Source organism: Leopardus geoffroyi, chromosome D1 (assembly GCF_018350155.1).
Source record: "Leopardus geoffroyi isolate Oge1 chromosome D1, O.geoffroyi_Oge1_pat1.0, whole genome shotgun sequence".
Classification (NCBI taxonomy): Eukaryota; Metazoa; Chordata; class Mammalia; order Carnivora; family Felidae; genus Leopardus; species Leopardus geoffroyi.
Window position 1 is genome coordinate 105019803 of NC_059329.1, and position 21200 is coordinate 105041002.

Below are 21200 nucleotides of genomic sequence, written 5' to 3' on the forward strand. Positions count from 1 at the left end.
AGGAGTAGAATTTAGTGATTCATCACTTCCATTAAACACCCAGTGCTCATCTCAACAAGTGCCCCCCTTAATGCCCATCACCCATTTAGCCCATCCCCTCCACCCACCGCCCCTCCAACAACCCTCAGTCTGTTCCCTGTCTTTAAAAATCTCTTACGGTTTGTCTCCCTCTCTGTTTTTATCTCATTTTTCCTTCCCTTCCCCTATGTTCATCTGTTTTGTTTCTTAAATTCCACATATGAGGGAAATCATATGATATTTGTCTTTCCCTAACTTATTTCACTTAGCATAACACACTGTAGTTCCATCCATGCTGTTGCAAATGGCAAGATTTCATTCTTTTTGATTGCCAAGTAATATTCCTGTGTGTGTGTGTGTGTGTGTGTGTACCGCATCTCCAAATTAGTCTTATTAAGTAGGTGGCAATGGGGCAGAGCTTGAGGGAGAAAGTTAGCCACTCTGATGGCAGACAGGATAGCATCCCCAGCAAAGGGATCAGCCATTGGAAGACCCACAGAGTGAAAGCATATCTGGCACCTTCTGGCAAGCAGGCCAGTGTGGCTGCAGCCAAGTAGCTTAGGTTATGGGAGCCAGATCCTGCAGGGCCTCTTTGATGAGCTCTTGCCCTAAGGAAAATAGGGAGAGACCGGAGTATTCTGAGGAGAGACTTGATGAGGGTGTGCCTTAAAAGGATCATTCTGACAGAAATTCGCTTGATGATTACATGCAAGAGGTGCCAGGTTAGAGGCAGGGAGGCCAGTTACAGGGCTACTGTCAGCCAGGGAAAATATGGCAGTAGTTTGAACAGAATAGATGAAGCGGAGGAAATGATAAGTGTTTGGCTACTGGATATATTTGAAGGTGATGCCAACAGGATTTCCCGATGGGTATAGGGTGTGAGAAACAGAAACCAGGAACTAAAGCAAAGTTTTTGTCTTGAGCAATTAATTGAAAGGATTGAATTGGGAATCTCAAGATATGAAATAATATTGAAAGCAATGAGACTTGCCAAGACCTCCAATGGAAGGGAAAAGCAAAGAAGAAAAGAGAAAGCTGAGCCCTAGGGTGCTCCAAGATGACGACTAGGAAGAAGAGGGGGAAAATAATATTTTTAGTTGAAAAGTTTCTTAGTTTACTGTCATTTCCTAAAGAGTACAATGTTACTTATATTTTATTCATGTGTATCCCTTCAAATTAAAGCTGAAAATGAATGTAGGGCATATGTCTTCTGCCCTAAAATTTTAAAAATTATTTTTTAAAAATAAAACCCATTAGGCTGCCCCTTAGTTGGGTATAGATATTTGAGTTCAACAACTGTTATTTTCTAAAAGCATACCAACTTATTTTCATGTTAACCTGGAAAAATCTTTAGCTGCCTAGGTAAACATATACCATGGTAGAAGTCAGTCACCATTGAAGTCATCTGGAACTGGCTTTTTCTTCATGGAAGATTTTTATTATGTCAGATTTGTTATAGCTTTGTTCGGATTTTCTGTTTCTTCTTGAGTCCGTTTCAATAGTTTGTACATTGCAAGGAATTTGTCCATTTCCTATAGGTTATATAATTTCTTGCCATATAATTGTCCATACTCAATGTCATCAGCAAATCTTGCTTTACTTGCTTAATCATTTACTTTAGTTCTCTGACCGTCTTTATGACTATTTTGAAGTCTTTGGCTAATGAAGGCTACATCTGGCCACTCTCACAGACAGTTTCTGTTACCTGCTTTTTTTTCTTTTTTTCTGATGTGTAGGTCAAAGTGCACAGGTGTATATACACTTCTGTTTCTCTGCCCGTCTCATAAATTTCTTGTTGTTGGAAACTGGGCATTTTTTTATGTTTATTTATTTATTTTGAGAGAGAGCATGCACCAGGGAGGGACAGAGAGAGAGAAAAGGAGAATCCCAAGCAGGCTCCATGCTGTCAGCACAAAACCCGATACACGGCTCAATCTCACAAACCGTTAAGATCATGACCTGAACCGAAATCAGGAGTCAGACACAACTGACTGAGCCACAGATGCTCCGGAAACTGGGCAAATACATTGTAGCAACTCTGGGCACTCAGAACTCAGAGTTCCCAGCCCAAGGGCTTATGATTGTTATTTGATGTGTTTTGTTTTGTTTTAAGGGCTGGCTGAAATAATTTCCTGCAGTCTATTTCTCCCTCTCTGTGTTAAATTGCTCCTCAGGGGTGAGTGCAGCTTTAGGTATATCCACAGTCGCCCTAGGATGCTGTTCTCTATTTTGTAGCCCACTTCTCCACCAGGCAAAATCTCTGAGCCAAAGCTCTGCTCCTAGGATTGGCAGGGGGGGGGGGGGGCTTGCAGAGGGACAATGGAGGGCTTCTCTCTGAGTGACACCCCCACTGTAAGAGCTGAGGGCTTGCTGGAGGGGGACAGCTTGCCTCTCATGATGTGGAACCCCTACCCCATAAGTGAAGGCAAGAGTGATCAGGACCTGGTACCCACTGGCACTGCCACCAAGAGAAGGCCCTCATCCCACAAGTAGGGGCTAGGCAAAAGGAGAGAGTCCACCTCTCCTGGCTGTACTCGGACTTAGCCTCAGTAGCAAATAGCTGGGAGCATGATTAGAAATGCTAAGCAGATGATCTGCTCCTGGGGGTGGGGGGGTGGGGGGGGGAGAGAGCGCTAGCTAGCACTCTGGGATTTGGGGAAAAAGGGACCTGCACCAACCCAGAGTGTTCTTGTGGAACCCGGAAGGGGGTGAGTGGGTGTGGCTCTTGGTTCAGATACGGCAGACTCCTACAGTTTTTGACTTTTAGTAGGTTTTTTAAAAATTTTTTAAAGTTTATTTATTTGAGAGAGACAGAGACCATGTGAGTGGAGAAGGAGCAGAAAGAGAGAGAGAGAAAGAGAATCCCAAGCAGATTGCACACTTCCAGCACAGAGCCTGATGCAGGGCTCGAGCTCGTGAAAGCGTGAGATCAGGACCTGAGCTGAAACCAAGAGTCGGATGCTTAACCAACAGAGCCACCCAGGCGCCCCTAGTAGATTTTCTTGACTGACCGTTTCGTCATTTGTTGTAGGCCCTTAGGACTCCAGAGATTTTAAATGTTGGGGTTCTTAGTAATTTTCACAAATCTGGCTGAGGAGTTGATCCGTGGAGTCCCTCACACTCTCATGCTGGAAGTGGAATGCTTCAAAAATAATAATGTGGTATATTTAAATCAAATGTTTGATCAGGATTTGGGGGGAACATAAATATTTAATTTTTCAATTAAATTTATTTATTTTCAGAGACAGCATGAGCAGGGGAGGGGTAGAGAGAGAGGGAGAAAGAGAGAGAATCCCAAGCAGGCATCTGTGCTGTGGGACTCGAACTCATGAACCATGAGATCATGACCTGAGCTGAAATCAAGAGTTGGGCGCTTAACCGACGGAGCCACCCAGGCGCCCCTGGAACATAAATATCTCTCTATAGGTGATCCTGGCTCATAAGCCTTTCTGACCTCATACGTGGACACAGGGTAAGTGTGCAGAAGCATTGTAAGTGTGCGTTTTCTGGAGCATACCACAACCTGGCTTTGTACTAAGGAAGGGTCTTTCTAGCTGACACGCCCTGAGTATAGCTCTACATTTCGAAAAGATGAATTGGAATCCTTAGCACAGCCTGCCAGATTCCTCATAATCCAGCCCTGCCCACTTCACCCACGTTGTATCCAACTTCCCTTCGTGCCCCACGTTCCAGCCACACCAAACGATTCATTTTCCTGCAGACCTTCTTTCCCATGCGTCTGAAATTTTGTATACACCTTCTCTCTTCCGTAAGACATTTTCTCAATTTTGTCCACCACTCAGTTTGTCCACCACTGTGAACTGAAACCTGGCTATAGCAAGGAAAGACAGGCCCTACTGGGAAGAAGCCAGGGTCCTAGCATCTGGGAAGTGAAGAACCAAACTTAGAAAATACACAGGATCTGAGGGGCACCTGAGTGTCTCAGTTGAGTGTCTGACTTCGGCTCAGGTCATGATCTTACGGTTCATGGGTTCAAGCCCCTCATCGGGCTCTCCGCTGTCAGTGCAGAGCCTGGAGCCTGTTTCGGATCCTCTGTCCCCCCTCTCTCTGCCCCTCCCCTGCTTGTTCTCTCTCTCTCAAAAATAAAATAAACGCTAAAAGAAAAAGAAAGAAAGAAACAAAGAAACAAAGAAAGAAAAAACATAGGATCTGAGAAAGTTCCAGAAGCCAGAAACAGAAAACCCAGCAGTGCAAGCTATCTTTTAGCAAGGAGAATGTGGCCAGGTTGTTACCATCACTAGAGATCACAGCTTCTCTCTAGCACCCCAGTGCCCCACCATCCCCACCGTATAACATCTGAGCTGCCCATTCTAGGTATGAATTCCAGTCTTCTGTTCATCCTTAAGTTACTTGCTCAAGATTCACAATCCACGGGAAGAGGACTGCATTGGCAATGCCCTGGCTCTGCCTCCTACAGATTGAAGTCATAGCAAAGTTTGATAAACTTCTTTCATAAAGACTTAACAAGTGAGAGCTCCCAGAATGAAAGGGCGGCTGCCTGCTGAACAATCAAAATTTAATATGCCCACTTAAGTTCTTTCTTTGGTTGATCAGTATCAAATCACCTCCTTCTTCCCATTATTAAAAAAAAAAAAAAATCCTCTTTAAAATGTAACGATCCCTTACACATTAAAAAAAAAAAAATCCATGGAGTCCCTTCTCAAAGGGGCAGAGTTTCTCTTCACGGTCATGCAAGGCTCACAGTGCCATTCAAAAGAGAGCAGATACTGGGGCGCCTGGTGGCTCAGTCGGTTAAACAGTGACTTCAGCCCAGGACGTGATCTCATGGTTCGTGAGTTTGAGCCCCACGTTGCACGCTGGGCTGACAGCTTAGAGCCTGGAACCTGCTTTGGATTCTGTGTGTGTGTGTGTCTCTCTCTCTCTCTCTGCTCCTCCCCTGCTCATGCTCTCTCTCTCTCTCTCTCTCTCTCTCAAAAATAAATAAACTTTTTAAAAAATTTAAAAAAAGAGAGAGAGCTTCTTGAGGGAAGCTGGGAACTATGGAAAGGCATTAAGTAGTAGTAAGGTGACCTTACTGGGGTACGAATGACACTGGCAAATCCTGGACCTGAGGCTTATTCATAGCATGATGTTTATGAAATTTTGTCAAATGAAATATAGGGTTTGTAATTTTGCCTCCCCCATTAGTTTGTAAGACTTTCAAGTAGAAGCCTGCGTTTATCCCTAACACAGTGTTCAGCATGTTGCAGGCCCTGTTTAATAATTTGTCGACTAAATAAATACTTCCTCTGAAAAAAAAATTTTTTTTTATCCTGCTGGGTTCCAGACAAATTTGAGGCAGAGTCTTGATATCAACCACAGTAAGATTCCAGAGAGTCAGATAAAAAATTTCCAACTTGAATGTTCTAGGAAGGACAGCAGACTGACTGATTGCTTCATCAAAACCTGCTTATGCTGAACATGACCAGTTTTCTTTGTATGTCTGTTACAGCTGATTGCTAGCATGGTTATGAACATCCTAAGTGCCTGTTTTTCTGTACTTGGTATAATGATATTAAGTATTGCAAGTTTAACGTATTATCCAGACACCAATGAATACCTGTGGTCACATGTAAGTACCAAGTTTAATAACAACTGGATTAAAATTGTACATATAAATGGAAAAACTATAGTAAATGATGTGTGTTGCAATGGTAAAGTATGGAAATGACAACCAAATTTGATGTCTTTGGCGCAGAAATATAAAAACAAACTGTATCTCCTCCAAATTTTTGCCATGGGAATATTAACAAATCAATTTCAGTCCAACTAAGGAAACACTAGAAACTTAAGAGAGAGATCAAAATTGTCATTATGTGAAGATAAAGTGATAGGATCCCCAGAAAACCCCAAAGACTCAACTAAAAAAAAATGATTTAGTAAAGAAAAATGTAGACAATACATTGTCTTTACACTAGAAATTACCACTTAAATATTGAAGTAGAAAAAATGAATAACCCAATCAAAATAACAACAAAAATAATAAAAACATGAGGGTTGTAATATAAGAACTGAATACTTTGAGAAACTACATTCTTTTTTATTTTAACATTTATTAACTTTTGAGAGAGAGACAGAGCATGAGTGAAGGAGGGGCAGAGAGAGGGAGACATAGAATCCAAAGCAGGCTTCAGGCTCTGAGCTGTCAGCACAGAGCCAGACATGGGGCTGGAACTCACAAACTGTGAGATCATGACCTGAGCCAAAGTCAGACATGTAACCGACTGAGTCACCCAGGTGCCCCGAGAAACTACATTCTTGAATGCAAATTCGCAATGTCATAGAATTACAAGATTCCATAAATTAATACATAGATGTGAGGTCATTCCATTTAGAATCCCAAAAATGTTTTGGGGAGAATGAAATAAAATTGCTCCAAAATGTGTATGGATGGAAAAAAAGATTGTGTGAAAAGTGCCAAGAAATTCTAGAAGCCACATAATGATTGGGGAGGGCCAGGCAACTTGTTACATCAAGAGATGATGCAGTATAATAAAAATGGTATAGTATTTACACACAAAAAGAAAAATTAATCAAAGAACAGAGAGTTGAGAAATAAATCCTAATATAGGCAAAAACATTATTTTATGGGAGATCACTTTACCAGTCAATATGGAAAAAGTGAAGTTTAATAAAATAATATTCAATCAATAAGCTCTCCATTTCCAAGAAAATAGTAATGGGCTCTACTTGGCAGTGTGTAAAAAGAAATCACAGATTCAATGAATGAGCAATGAAAAAGAAATAAAAGAAAGAAATGAATAAACAAGCCTAAAAGCCATTGAAAAATGGCATAAAGTATGGAATTAGTACATCTGTTACAAAAGCAAATGAGAAAACCAAGAATGGGGAAAAAGAAACACATTTCACGTCACAAATATTTACGTCTTTGATATGCTACAGGCTGAGACAGCAATAACCCAAGGAGTGGGACTCCCCACCAACCAGTAGGCTGCAGGGGTGGGGCTACCACCATGGTGAGCTGAAGAAGCAGGGCCACCTCCTCAGCAGCCCTGTGGACTGAGCATGGAGCCACACAGGATTATTCTCAAGCCTCGACATCTAAAGAATTGCCCTATTGGGTTTTGGGCTTGCTTGGGGCCCATTACCCCATTTTCCTTATTTTTTTTTATTTTTTTTTAACATTTATTTATTATTGAGAGACAGAGAGAGACAGAGCATGAGCATGGGAGGGGCAGAGAGAGGAGGAGACACAGAATCTGAAGCAGGTTCCAGACTCCAAGCTGTCAGCACAGAGCCCAACGCGGGGCTTGAACTCACAAACTGCGAGATCATGACCTGAGCCAAAGTCAGATGCCTAACCAACTGAGCCACCCAGGCGCCCCAGCCCTATTTTCTTTCTTATATCTCCCTTTTGGAATGGCAATATCTATCCTATGCCTGTCCCACCATTATGTCTTAGATAACTGGTTTTCTGATTGCACAGGTCCACAGATGGAGAGGAATTTTACCCCAATATGGACCATTCTAGGAGTCTCATCCATAACTGATTTAGATGATTTAGATAATTTAGATGATAGGATTTGAGGCTTTCTGATCTAATGATATTTAGGTCAGATTTTGGACTTGGAGTTGATGTTAAAATGGGTCAAAACTTTTGGAGATATTGGGATGAGGCAAATAGATTTGGTACATGGGAGGGACAGACAGAGCAGAGACAAACTATTATGGGTTGAAATGTGTCCCCCAAAAAGATGTGTCCTAACCCACAGTACCTCAGGATGTGATGTTGAGAACAAAGTCTTGCGGATGTAATTAGTTGAGATGAGGTCATACGCCAATAGAGTGAGCCATTAATCCAATAGAACTCGTGTCCTTATAAGAAGAAAGAAATTTGGACACAGACATGGAAAGAAGATGGCCATGTATACATGAAGGCAGAGGTTGTAGTTATACTGATACAAGCCAAGGAACCCTTGGGGCTACCAGAAGCTGAAAGAGGTAAGGAAGAATCCTCTCCTAAAGACTTTGGAATGAGCATTCTGTTGCCAATACATGCTTTTTGGACTTTGACCCTCCAGAACGGTGAGACAATAAATTTCAGTTGTGTTAAGCCACCCAGCTGTGATACTTTATTACAGGGCCCCTGGGACACTAGTATAGCAGGCCAGTAAATAGCCATCAACTTTTCTTCTCGCACATTCTGAACCAACTGAGATAAAATAAGACAATCAAGCAGATGTAAATAAAAACTATCAGCTTTATGATGATTATTATAGTTGGAGAACACGTTTTAAATCTTTGACCAAATGAACTTGCTGCAACCTCTCTCCATGAATTAAACTTATCTACCTAGATACAGGTAGACGACAGGTCTCCTTGTGCTGGGACCAGGCGGGTATCAGAGGTTGAGGAGAACTTGGGGTCATAAAGACAAAACGATTTTGAAAAAAAAAAAAAAAGGGAAACAACCCAGAAGGGGCTGGGTTCCTTCTTGTGAAATCATGGGTTAGATAAATCTCTGCTTCTCAAATGGGGAATTGTAAATGAGGAGCGTTAAGAAACACTAGAAGCCACTCCTAGAGCAGAAAGTCCTACTATGGGCCATGGTAGAAATGTGGAAAGGGAGAGAGAATGGTTCCACCTACTACATGTAATAATGTTTATGGTACATAGGTTAAGAGAAAATAGAACATGCAAATTATATGTGCATTAAATGGAAAAGCACGAAACACAAAGCATGCAATGAGTCTTACCAAAAGAGAAAGTATGAAGAGAGAAAAGATGGGCACTCAGTGCCAAACCCTGAAGAATTTCACCCAGCCCATGGTACTAAGGTAATCTCTCTGCTTTCCAGTCTGGTCACATGTAGAAGAGAAATAAAAGTATCCAACTTGTACAGTCATTACTAGAAGTAGGACTTGACATAATGCAAGGTGCATATAAGAGTACTTGATTAATTGAAAACATATTTTGTTCTTAGGAAAAATACACAAAAATCCTCATAGTTGTGTGAGACTGATAGGATGAATGATCTTTATTCCCTGCTTGTGAAGTGTTGTTCTTGTATAATTTTTAAATGGCTAATTGATATGAGGAATGTTTCTTTTCTTTCTATTTCAGATAGCTGGTAGTATGCTTTTACAATATGTACTCTTCACCACGATCGTGGAAGTGATCTGTGCATACATGACTGTCAAGTGGATTGAAGCAGCAATGCGTCCTGTAGAATGCAGTGAGATAAGTGAGTAATTTTGTTTCTGGCTGGTCAGTCAGGAGAAAACAGCTTCTGTTAAGGATCTGCAGGGAAACCATCCAAATCCTAGGGGAGAACACAGGCTGTAACCTCTTTGCCATCAGCCATAGCAACTTCTTACCAGAGGTGCCTCGGGAGGCAAGGGGAATAAAAGCAAAAATGGACTATTGGGACCTCATCAAGATAAAAAGCTTCTGCACTGCAAAGGGAACAATCAACAAAACTAAGAGGCAACCGTCAGAATGGGAGATGTTTGCAAAGGATGTATTTGTTTAAGGGTTAGTGTCCAAAACATCTAAAGAACTCAGCACCCAAAAAAACAAATGATCCAGTTTTTAAGAAATGGGAAAAAGACATGTGTAGACATTTTCTTTTCCAAAGAAGACATCCAGCTGGCCAACAGACACATGAAAAGATGCTCAACATCACTCATCATCAGGGAAATCAAAATCACAATTACAGTGAGTTATCACATCACACCAGTCAGAATGGCTGAAATTAATAGCCCAGGAAACAACAGGTGTTGGTGAGGATATGAAGAAAAGGGAGCCCTCTTACGCTGTTGGCGGGAATGCAAACTGGTGCTCCCACTCTGGAAAACAGTATGGAGGTTCTTCAAAAAGCTAAAAATACAACTACCCTATGATCTAGCAATTGGACTACTAGGTATTTACCCAAAGGATACAAAAATCTGATTAGAAGGGATACATGCACCCTGAGGTCTTTTAGACTTGCATCACCTAGAAGATTACTAGAGGAAAAGATTTTACATAGACTGAAAAGCAATATGGGGACACTGAATGTTCTAGACTGTGAAATTCAAATTTAGTTATAAACTTTTGTTGCCAAAGTTTGAGATCTTCCTGTCCCTTCAGAAAATTTAGAGGATTTTAGAGGACGCTGAAGAGACTACTTCTGGAATAGAAGAATGAGGCTCTCTAAAAATCGATTCCTCCATAAAATAAATGAGAACACTGGGAAAAGTTGTCATAATTAACATTTCTTACCACTGGGAATTAATCAAAGACTTGTGACAATCCAGGGAACACTTATGCAAGAAACCATGGCTAAACCTTAGTAAGAACAGTTGAGTTTTGTGGTTATCATTTGCCCGGTGCCCATCCCCCTTGTCCCATCTCCACAGTAACCTTTAAATAAAATAACCTTGCGACCACACCACCTGTAAAAAAAAACACCAGCCTAACAACCACAAGCAGAGGAAAACTGAGATTGGAGTTGCCCAAAAATCAAAACAAAACAAAACAAAAAAACAAAAACAAAAACAAAACATTCCCAGAGCGTTGTTTCTGATTTGTCTGGCAGGTCCCTGGAAATCCCCACTGGCAAGGCTCTTTATTCACCTCTGAGCTCAATCACGGTGAAAAGTTTTCTGGGATGTTTGTCAGAACAATTAGTGGCCTTTAACACTGTGTTTGCCTAGAGCAGGGATAAGAGTTGGGTAAAACAAGAGGCTTACCAAAAAAAAGATAATAGAAAAAAACTAGGGCACAAGATGTCCGCTGGGGACCTTGAAACGGTGGTAATACTTGGAAATCAAGACCTTGTGCATATGCGGAGATGTGTGTGTGCCCAGGAAAGACCTGTCAATATGCTAACCTCCCACCTCTGGCTGACCTGAAGCTGTCTGCAAACAGGAAGTGATAGCTAATATAGAGTTGCAACCTGTCTTCCAAGCCTTTAAAGTCTTACCCCAACACAAACACACACACACGCACGCACGCACGCACGCACACACAGCTTCTCAACAAAGCCTGGGAAATTTCTTGGTTCAAAGCAGTTAAGGAAATCTATGCCCAATCATCTAATGACACTAAGCTAACAGAGGCATCAGTGCCCATACAGGACATGAATACTGCACACAATTAGTTCAGGAAAGCCATCCCTATAAAAACAAAAACAACAACAAAAACCAGTCCCTGGGAGAATCTGCTTTCCAACATTGCTACATTATATTATCTTAAATATGCAATTTTTAACAAAAGAAATTATAAGATATGCAAAGAAACAGAAAACTATGACCTAAACACTGGGGGAAAAGCAATAGAAGTTGTACCAGAGGAAGCCTAGATATTGGACTTACTAGGGGAAAAAAAAAAAAAAACCCTTTAAATCAGCTATTATAAGTATGCTCTAAGAACTGAAAAACCATGTCTAAAAAGTCTAAAAGAAAGTAAGAAAGCAATGTTTCATGATAAAGAATATCGATAAAGACAGAAACTATTGAAAAGAATCAAGTAGAAATTCTAGAGCAGAAAAATATGTAACTAAAATGAAAACATCATTCAAGGGGCTCAACAGAATATGTGATCTGACAGAAGAAATAATCCACCAACTTAAAGATAGATCGATTAAGGGGCACCTGGATGGCTCAGTTGGTTGAGCATCCGACTTCAGCTCAGGTCATGATCTCACAGTTTTTGAGTTTGAGCCCCGCAACAGGCTCTGTGCTGAGAGCCCAGAGCCTGGAGCCTGCTTTGGATTCTGTGCCTCCCTCTCTCTCTGCCCCTCCCTCTCTCACACTCTGTCTCTGTCTCTATATCTCAAAAATATATAAACATTTTAAAAAATTTTTAAAAGGTCAATTAAAATAGTCTACTCTGTGGAACAAAATGATAACAAACGAAGAAAATTGAACAGAGCTTCAGACACCTTTGAAATGCCATCAGTCATACCAAAATGTACATAATGGAAGTTGGCATAATGGGAGGAGATAGTGAAAGAGAAAGCTACACAAAGAAGTCTTGAAAATATATTGGATGAAAACTTAAAAATTTGATGAAAAACATTACTCTACATATCCAAGGAGCTCAACAAACTCCAAAAAGGAGAAATTACAAAAGATCCAAACCTGGACACGTCACAACCAAGATGCGAATAGACAAAGACCAAGAGAAAATCTTGAAATCAGCAGAAGACAAGAATTCATCCTGTAAAGGGGATCTTTAATAAAATTCCTCATCAGAAACTATGGAAGCCAAAAGACAGTGAGTGGTATGACATCTTCAGAACACTGAAAGAAAAACACTGTCAATCAAGAATTAGATATAATAAATACTACAACATTATTAATACTAAAATAATATTGATGACAAACTAAAAATAATTCAAAAATAATAAAAAATAAAAATGTAATAAAGTGGCATAGAAGAAAAAATAAAATGGTATGAAAGAAAACATTTATTTAACATAAAAGAGAGCAGTCAGATAGAAGGACAGACAGAAGAACAAAGACATACAATATAGAAAACTGACCATGAAATAGCAGACATAAACCCATATCTTATCTGTAACTACATTAAATGTAAATGTATTGAACACTCTAATCACAAGGCAGAGACTGGCAAAATGGATTTTTAAAATGAACTCCAATTAAATGATATATACAGGAGACACACCTTAGATTCAAAGACACATATTGGGAAATATGGTTGAGAAAGACTTATCCGACCTTGACCTAAAGAGATACTGGCATTGGGCAAGACGCTCAATTTCACTGAACTCTAGTTTCTAAACCTCTATGGTCAGAATAGATGGGAGGATGCCAAGAATTCTACAAAGGAAAAAAAAAAGACACAAATATGTCCAATATAAGTATGGAAAATATATGCCATATAAACAGAAACCAAAAGAGAGCTAGAGCAGCTATAAAAATAATGTCAGACAAAATAGACATTAAGAAAAAAAAATTGTTAGTAGACATGAAGAAGGACATATTTATAATTATTTTTTAAGTTAAATCTGTCAGGAACTCATAGCAATTGTAAGCACATATGCACCAACAACAGAGTCCCGAAAACACATGAAACAAAAACTGGCAGATTGGGCAGGAAAAACACAAAGTTTAAAAAACAACAGTTGGAAACTTCAATACCCCATATTCAACAATGTATAGGAAAACTCTGCAGAAGAGAAAAGGCAATAGGAGAATTGAACAGCATTATTAACCAACTGCCTAGACCTAACAGACATCTATACAACACTCCACCCAACAACTCAAAGTACACGTTCTTTTCAGGTGCATGTAGAATATTCTCTGGGACAGACCATATTTTAGGCTATAAAACAAGTTTCAATAAGTTAGAAGGATGGAATTCATACCAAGTATTTTCTCTGATTATAATGGAATTAAATTAGAAATCAGTAAAAGAAGCAGGTGCCTGGGTGGCTCAGTCAGTTAAGTATCTGACTTTGGCTCAGATCATGATCTCACAGTTCATGAGTTCGAGCCCCACGTCAGGCTCTGTGCTGAGAGCTCAAAGCCTGGAATCTGCTTCAGATTCCGTGTCTCCCTCTCTCTCTTCCTCTCCTCTGCTTGCGTGCTTGTGTGCTCGCTCGCTTGCTCTCTCTCTCAAAAATAAACAAACATTAAAAAAAAAGAAACTAGTAAAAGAAGGACATTTTAAACTATCACCAATATGTGCAAATGAAACAATACATTCCTAAATTACCAAAAAGTCAAAGAAGAAATCAAAAAGAAGAATAGAACACATTTTGAGATGAATAAAACAAACCACATACCACGGTTTATTTGATGCAGCTAAAGTAGTGCTTAGAGGGAAATTCATAGCTATAAATACTATATTTTTAAAAAAAGAAAAAGTCTCAAATCAGAAACCTAACTTTCCACCTTTAGAAACTAGAATGGGAATGCGGGGGGGGGGGGGGGGCTGGGAGAAACAGGTGAAGGGGATTAAGAGCACACCTATCATGATGAGCACCGAGTAACGTACCGAATTGTTGAATCACGATATTGCACACCTGAAACTGCTATAACACTGTATGTTCTGTTTGTTAACTCTACTGGAATTAAAGTTAAAAACTTAATAAATATTAAGAACATAAACTAGAAGAGAAAACTAAACCCAAAGTCAGAAGAAGAATGTAGATAATCAAGACTACGGTGGAAAAAATGAAATAGAGAATAGAAAAACAGACATAAAAGAGTAGGGGACACCTGGGTGGCTCAGTCAGTTAAGCATCTGACTCTTAATCTCAACTCAGGTACTGACCTCAGGGCTTAAGCCTTGCTTTGGGCTCCGTGTGGGTATGAAGCCTACTAAAATAAAAAGAGAGAGAGAGAGAGAGAGACTAAAAGGGGATACTATGAATAATGATATGCCAAAAATTTAGTTCACCTACATAAAATGGACAAATTCTTAGAAATATACAAACTATTGAAACTGTGTCAAGGAGTAATAAAAATCTAAATAGATCCATCATGTTAAGAGACTGAAATAATAATCGAAAATTTTTTGTAAAGAAACCCCAGTCCCAGGTGGTTACACTGCAAATACTCCTAAACATTTAAAGAATTAACACCAGTCTTTAACAAATCGTTCTAAAAATGAAGAGGAGAAAATACTTCCTGACTCATTCTATGAAGTTAGTATTACCCTGATACCAAAACCAGACAAATATATCAAACAAAAGGAAACTATAGACCATTATCCGTTATGAATATAAATTTTTAAACCTCAAAGGAAAAAAATGTTTCAAATACAATCCAGCAACATACCAAAAGTATCAGACATCATGACCAATTAAGATTTATCGTAGGAATTCAGAGCTGGTTTAACATTAAAATCAATCAGTGTAATAACCATGCTGATAACATAAAAACAAAAAATACATGACTATCTCAATATACATAGAAAAAACAATTTAACAAAATCTAACACCCTTTCGTGATTTAAAAAAAAAAAAAAACATTCAACAAACTAGGAGTAGAAAGGAATTTCCTCAACCTGAAAAGCGGCAGTTAGGTGTGGGGAAAAAATCTGCAATTAACATTATACTTGATGGAGAGATACTGAATCCTTTTGCTCTAAGATCTGGAACAAGACAAGGATGTCTGCTTTTGCCACTTATTTTCCACATTGTACTGGAGGTTCTAGCCAGGAAAATTAGACAATAAAAAGAAATAAAAATACTCAGTTTGGTTGGTCAAGGAAGAAGTAACACGAACTCTCTTTGTAGCTGATAAGATCTTGTGGCTATAAAATTCCAAGAAATCCACACACAAAAATCTAGTACAAGTAAGTTCAACAAGTTGGAAGGGCATAAGATCAACATATTTTTCAAAAAATCAGTTGTTATTTCTATACATGAGAACACAATTACAATAACACCAAAAATTAAATGTTTATGTAATTTATATTCAGGAAAAAAATTAACAAGCTTAGTGTAAGACTTGTCTACCACAAATTAGAAAGCATTATTGAAAGAAATTAAAGAAGATTTAAATAAATGGAAAAAATTCATGTCCATGGATCAGAAGATTTAATATTAAGATGGTAATAGTCCCCAAATTAATCTATAATTCAACCCAAGCCCTACCAAAATCTCCACTGATTTTTATACAAGCTTATCTTACTATTCATATGAAAATGGAATGGACCCAAAATAGCCAAACCGATCTTTAAAAAAGAAAACAAACCATTACACACATATTACAAAGGCCAAAATCTGAACACTGATTTCACCAAATGCTGGTGAGAATAGAGAGCAACATTGCACTTGGGAAAGCAGTGGCTTTGAGGATTTCTTGCAACACTAAACATACTACCATACAATCTAGCCATCAGTCCCTTGGTGTTTACCCAAAGGAGCTGCAACCTCATGCTCTCACAGAAACCAGCACACGGGCTTTTATAGCAACCTTATTCATAGTTGCCAAAACTTGGAAGCAGCCTAGATGCCCATCAGTGAATGAATGAACAAATAAACTGTGGTCCACCCATCCAATGAAATATCATTCAGTGCTAAAAATAAATCAGCTATCAAGCCAGGAAAAAGACATGGAGAAACCTCAAATGCGTATTACCAACTGAAAGAAGCCAATCTGAAAAGTACACACACTGTATGATTCCAACTATATGACATCTGGAAAAGGCAAAACTATGGGTACGTTTACTTTTTGTGGAGTAAAAAATCAGTGGTTGCCAAGGCGAGGGGTGGGGCATAAATAGGCAGAGCACAAAGATTTTTAGCGCAGTGAAAATATTCTGTATGATATTATCTAATGATGGATATTATACATGGATGTATACATATATAATGATGGATGTCATTATACATTTTCCCAAGCCCTGCAGAATATACAACACCAAGAGTTAACTCTAAGGTAAACTATGGACTTCGGGTGATTATGGTATGTCAGTGGTGGTTAATCCTTGGTAACAAATGTACCATTCTGGGGAGTGATGTCAATGATGAGGAGGCTATGTATGTGTGGGGACAAGGGATATATGGGAACTCTCTGTGCCTGTTTCTCAATTTTGTTGCAAACGTAAAACTGCTCTAAAAAATAAGTAAACAAAGGGAGGTGGGGGAGAGGGGAAAATGTGTGATGGGCATGGAGGAGGGCACTTATTGGGATGAACACTGGGTGTTGTATGTAAACAGTGAACCACAGGAATCTATCCCAAAAACCAAGAGCGCACTTTGCACACTGTATGTTAGCCAACTTGACAATAAATTATATTTTTAAAAATTTAAAAATTATATTTAATAAATAAATAATACCTTTAATAATATTTATTTTAATAATAATATTTATTTAATGATAATAAATACATAAAGTCTTTTAAAAATAAAAGAAAGAAAAACAAAGTTGGAGGGCTCACGCTTCCCAGTTTCAAAAGGAAGCACAAAACTATAGTTAACCAAGACATTGTGCTACTGGCATAAGGATAAATCGTAATTTTTACTGCACATAAAAATTAGTGCAGTAGAATCAAGAGTCCAGAAATAAATCCTGAATAAATCTGAAAAGGAAATCACAAAAACAATTCCATTTATAATAGCGTCAAAAATAATAAAATACTTAGGAATTAACCAAGTAGCTGAAAGACTTACACACTGAAAACTACAAAACACTACTGAAAAAAATTAAAGAAGATGTAAGTAAACGGAAACACATCCCAAGTTCACAATAGGAAGAATCAATGTTGTTAATATGTCCATACTGCTCGAAGCAGTCTACAGATTCAATGCAATCCCTATCAAAATCTAAATGCCATTTATGAAGAAACAGAAACACCCATCCTGAAATTTATATGGAATCTCAAGGGATCCCAAATAGCAAAAACAACTTTGAAAAAGAAGAACAAAGCTGAAAGACTCACACTTCCTGATTTCAAAACTTACTACAGAGATACAATCATCAAAACCACGTTAAGCACAGTCTTTTCAACAAACAGTACTGGGGAAACTGGTTACCCACCTGCAAAAGAATGAATTTGGACTTACCTAACACCATGTACAAAAATTAACACAAAACGGATCAAAGACTTAAATGTAAGACCAAAAATAAAACTCTTAGAAGAAAACATGAGTCCAAAGCTTCATGACATTTGATTTGGCAGTGATGTTTTTGGATATGACACCAAAAGCATAGGCAATGAAAGAAAAAAACAGATAAATTGGACTTCATGAAAATTAAAAATGCTGTGCCTCAAAAGACAGAGTAAAAGGGGCGCCTGGGTGGCGCCTGGGTTAAGCACCGGCTTCCGCTCAGGTCATGATCTCGCAGTTCATGAGTTTGAGCCCCACATCAGGCTCTGTGCTGACAGCTCAGAGCCTGGAGCCTGCTTCAGATTCTGTGTCTCCCTCTCTCTCTGTTCCTCTCCTGCTTGATCGTTCCCATGCACTCTCTCTCTCAAAAATAAATAAACATTTAAAAAAAAGAGAGAGTAAAAAAGCAACACAATGAATAAGATAAACATTTGCAAATCACGTATATAATGAGGGGTTAATATGAAGAATATATAGAGAACACCTCAAACATAACAACAAAAATAAACAATTCAAAAATGGGCAAAGGACTCGAATCGAGATTTCTTCAGATAAAGTCTACAAATGGCCAATAAGCACATGGAAAAATGCTCAACATCACTGACCATTAGGGAAATACAAATCAAAACCACAATGAGGTATTACTGTATACCCATAAAGATGGCTATTATCAAAAAAATAAAAGACAGAAAAAACCGAAAATAACTAGTGTTGGCTAGAATGTGAAAAAAAACAGAACACTTGTGCACTTTTGGTGGGAACATAAAACGGTACAGCTGCTGTGGAAAACAATATGATTGTTCCTTGAAAATTTAAAAATAGGATTATCATAGGATCCAGAAATTCCATTTCTGCATATATACCCCGAAGAATTGAAAGCAGGGTCTCCGAGAGGTATTTATGTGTTCACCCATGTTTAGAGAAGCATTATTCACAATGGCTACAATGTGGCAACCCCAAGTTTCCATCAACAGATGAATGGATAAGCAAAATGTGGTAAACAACTGTAACAGAATACTATTCAGCCTTCAAAAGGAAGAAAATTCTGACGTGTGCTACATCATGGATAAGCCTTGAGGACATTATGTGGAGTGAAATAAAGCAGTCACAAAAAGGCAGATGCTGTGTGATTCTACTCCATAGGAGATAGAGTGGTCACAATTGTAGAGACAGAAAGGAGAATGAGGGTTGCCAAGGGCTGGGAGTGCAGAGTTACTGTTTAATGGAGGTAGAGTTTCAGTTTTACAGGAAGTAAAGAACTTATGAAGATGGATGGTGGTGATGTTTGCAACAACATCATATATGTATTTAATGCCACTGTGCATTTAAAACTGTGCATTTAAAAATGGTTATGATAATAACTGTTATGTGTATTTTAACACATAATTTATTTTAAATTGGAAAGAGCCAATATAATACACGCCATTAATAGAATAAAGGATAGAAACAATCAGTAAATTGTGATAGAGGGGAAATAGGTTGTAATGGCTGATAATCTTATCTCCTTACCTACAGAGTTTGTCTAAATTCTTTCAAGATAGGTCATTAAATCCCTCCCACCCAAACCTACATATTGGTAAATCAGCCTAAAACTCTGCCTGGAGCCAGCATGGCACATTCGAGGGATTCCTGTAGGCTAGTATTTAGAGGAAAGTGATAGAAAATGAAGCTGGAGAGGCAAATTGAGGCCAGATCCTAATAGAATCCAGCCACCCCTAGAAAAGAATTTGGAATTTAGCCTGTAAGTACCAGGATGCTATTGAAGCCTTTCTAGCAGCAGGGAGGGTTTCTCGATCAAACTTTGCGGTTATATACAGTAGTCCCTCCTATCGGCGGTTTCACTTTCCAGGGTTTCAATTACCCTCAGTCCACCACTGCCAGAAGTGGGCGATCCTCCTGACAGATGGTCAGAAGCCTAAGGCTACCTCACCAGCCCACATCGCTCATCCCATCACCATCTCGTGGGCTCTCCCCATCAGAATGCCTTCTGCGGTGATCCCGCCCCCCCCAAATCCTGTAGTCTAAGCCAGACAGCTCCCCCCTCCATTGGTTGTTTCTCCTTGTGACCTAGAATATGAAGTAGAGCACCCCAGAGGATTCTTAGCACCCACCACAGGCCAGCCGAAGGTTAAAGTCATTTTCTGAAGACTTATATTTTAGTTGAATGTGATGGTTGTAATTCAATGAAACCTCTGGTTTCTGACGGGCCACAGGTCTGTTGCATTTTTACCTCTCCCCCCAGACAGAGTGGGTGTTATCTTCTCAGTGTGGTTTCAACTGGTCACATTTTAGGTTTGCATATGTGTGTGTTTGTCATTGCTGGGGTTTTTGTTTTGTTTTGTTTTTGTTTTGTTTTGTTTTGTTGTCTTTTGTCTTGTTTTGATTCAGTGGCTCGGGACTAAGCTCGTATCTTCTGGTGTCACGGTGATCAATCTGCTATCACCCACTCCCCCAGGTCCATAGCTGTCGCAGTGCAGTGTCTCCACACAACTCACAAAGAACCAGTGTGACTCCCACCAAGAACGAAAGATTAATCGTGAACTGGGGAAGAACTCCGCGATTGTTCTCAAGAGGCCTCACGGAAAATACAGGCTACTGAAGTCCTTCCCAGCGCGCCTTCTCCCTACTCCTTCAGTAAAGGATGCAATCTGATCACAAGTCGACTCTACCCTTTTTAAAAAACGATCTGAGTGAGCACAGACAGATACAGCCGGTCCAGGGGCTATAGGAAAGTAAAGGTGAATGGCTACTTTATCTTAGGCTGGAGGAGATCGGTCTGAGCGAAGGGACGCCGTCATCTGAGAACGGGAACTACTCTGACTTTGAAGGCAGGCATAATGTCAAGGTGGCGATGGCAAGACTTCTGATTTTACTGTGCTTTCATTTCGTCACCTGTAACACAGAAATCATAGTTCCTAGCCCACGGAGTAGATGCAAATATTAAATTATAATACATCATTAAAGGACTTAGAAGAGCTTCTGGTTTATGCTAATCCCTCAATAAATTATTGATTATCATTTATGAGCTCTTCTCATTATAGCTGTAGGACGAGGATATAGGAGGCTAGGTGGAATTGTTATTTTCCAAGAATTAGTGACCAGAGGGGCGCCTGGGTGGTGCAGTCGGTTAGGCGTCCGACTTCAGCCAGGTCACGATCTCGCGGTCCGTGAGTTCGAGCCCCGCATCAGGCTCTGGGCTGATGATGGCTCAGAGCCTGGAGCCTGTTTCCGATTCTGTGTCTCCCTCTCTCTCTGCCCCTCCCCCATTCATGCTCTGTCTCTCTCTGTCCCAAAAATGAATAAACGTTGAAAAAAAAAAATTAAAAAAAAAAAAAAAGAATTAGTGACCAGAGTCCCCCTCTGAAAGCAGATGTGCTCACCATTCTAAGTCCATAAAAACCACTGGAGAGCTTGCTGGGGCGGGGGGGGGGGGGGGGCTGCTGTTGTGTTCAAATTGTGTCCCCCCAAAAAGATATGTTGGGGTCCCAGTCCCCCAGTACCTCAGAATGTGACCTTTTTGGGAATAGGGTCTTTATAGAGGAAATTACAATAAAGATGAGACCATTAGGGTGGGCCCCCATATTAATGACCGGTGGCCTCATGGAAAGGGGAAAGTGGACACAGAGGC

General features: G+C 39.6%; 1 protein-coding gene across 3 annotated transcripts in view; it reads left to right on the top strand.

Annotated features, from left to right (window-relative positions):
• The window catches only part of LOC123601764 (B-lymphocyte antigen CD20-like), a 33215-nt gene extending 12985 nt beyond the window's left edge, over nt 1–20230 (top strand). For 2 of the 3 annotated variants that reach the window (XR_006714251.1, XM_045485397.1), the window contains exons 5-7: nt 5492–5611; nt 9124–9244; nt 20028–20230. Coding sequence is in view for 2 of the 3 variants with exons in the window: in XM_045485397.1 (XP_045341353.1) it covers nt 5492–5611; nt 9124–9244; nt 20028–20035 (249 nt within the window). In the remaining variant the exon portion in view is untranslated. The remainder of the gene's footprint in view (nt 1–5491; nt 5612–9123; nt 9245–20027) is intronic. The other variant, XM_045485396.1, reaches the window with a different exon arrangement.
• The last annotated feature ends 970 nt before the right edge of the window (nt 20231–21200 follow it).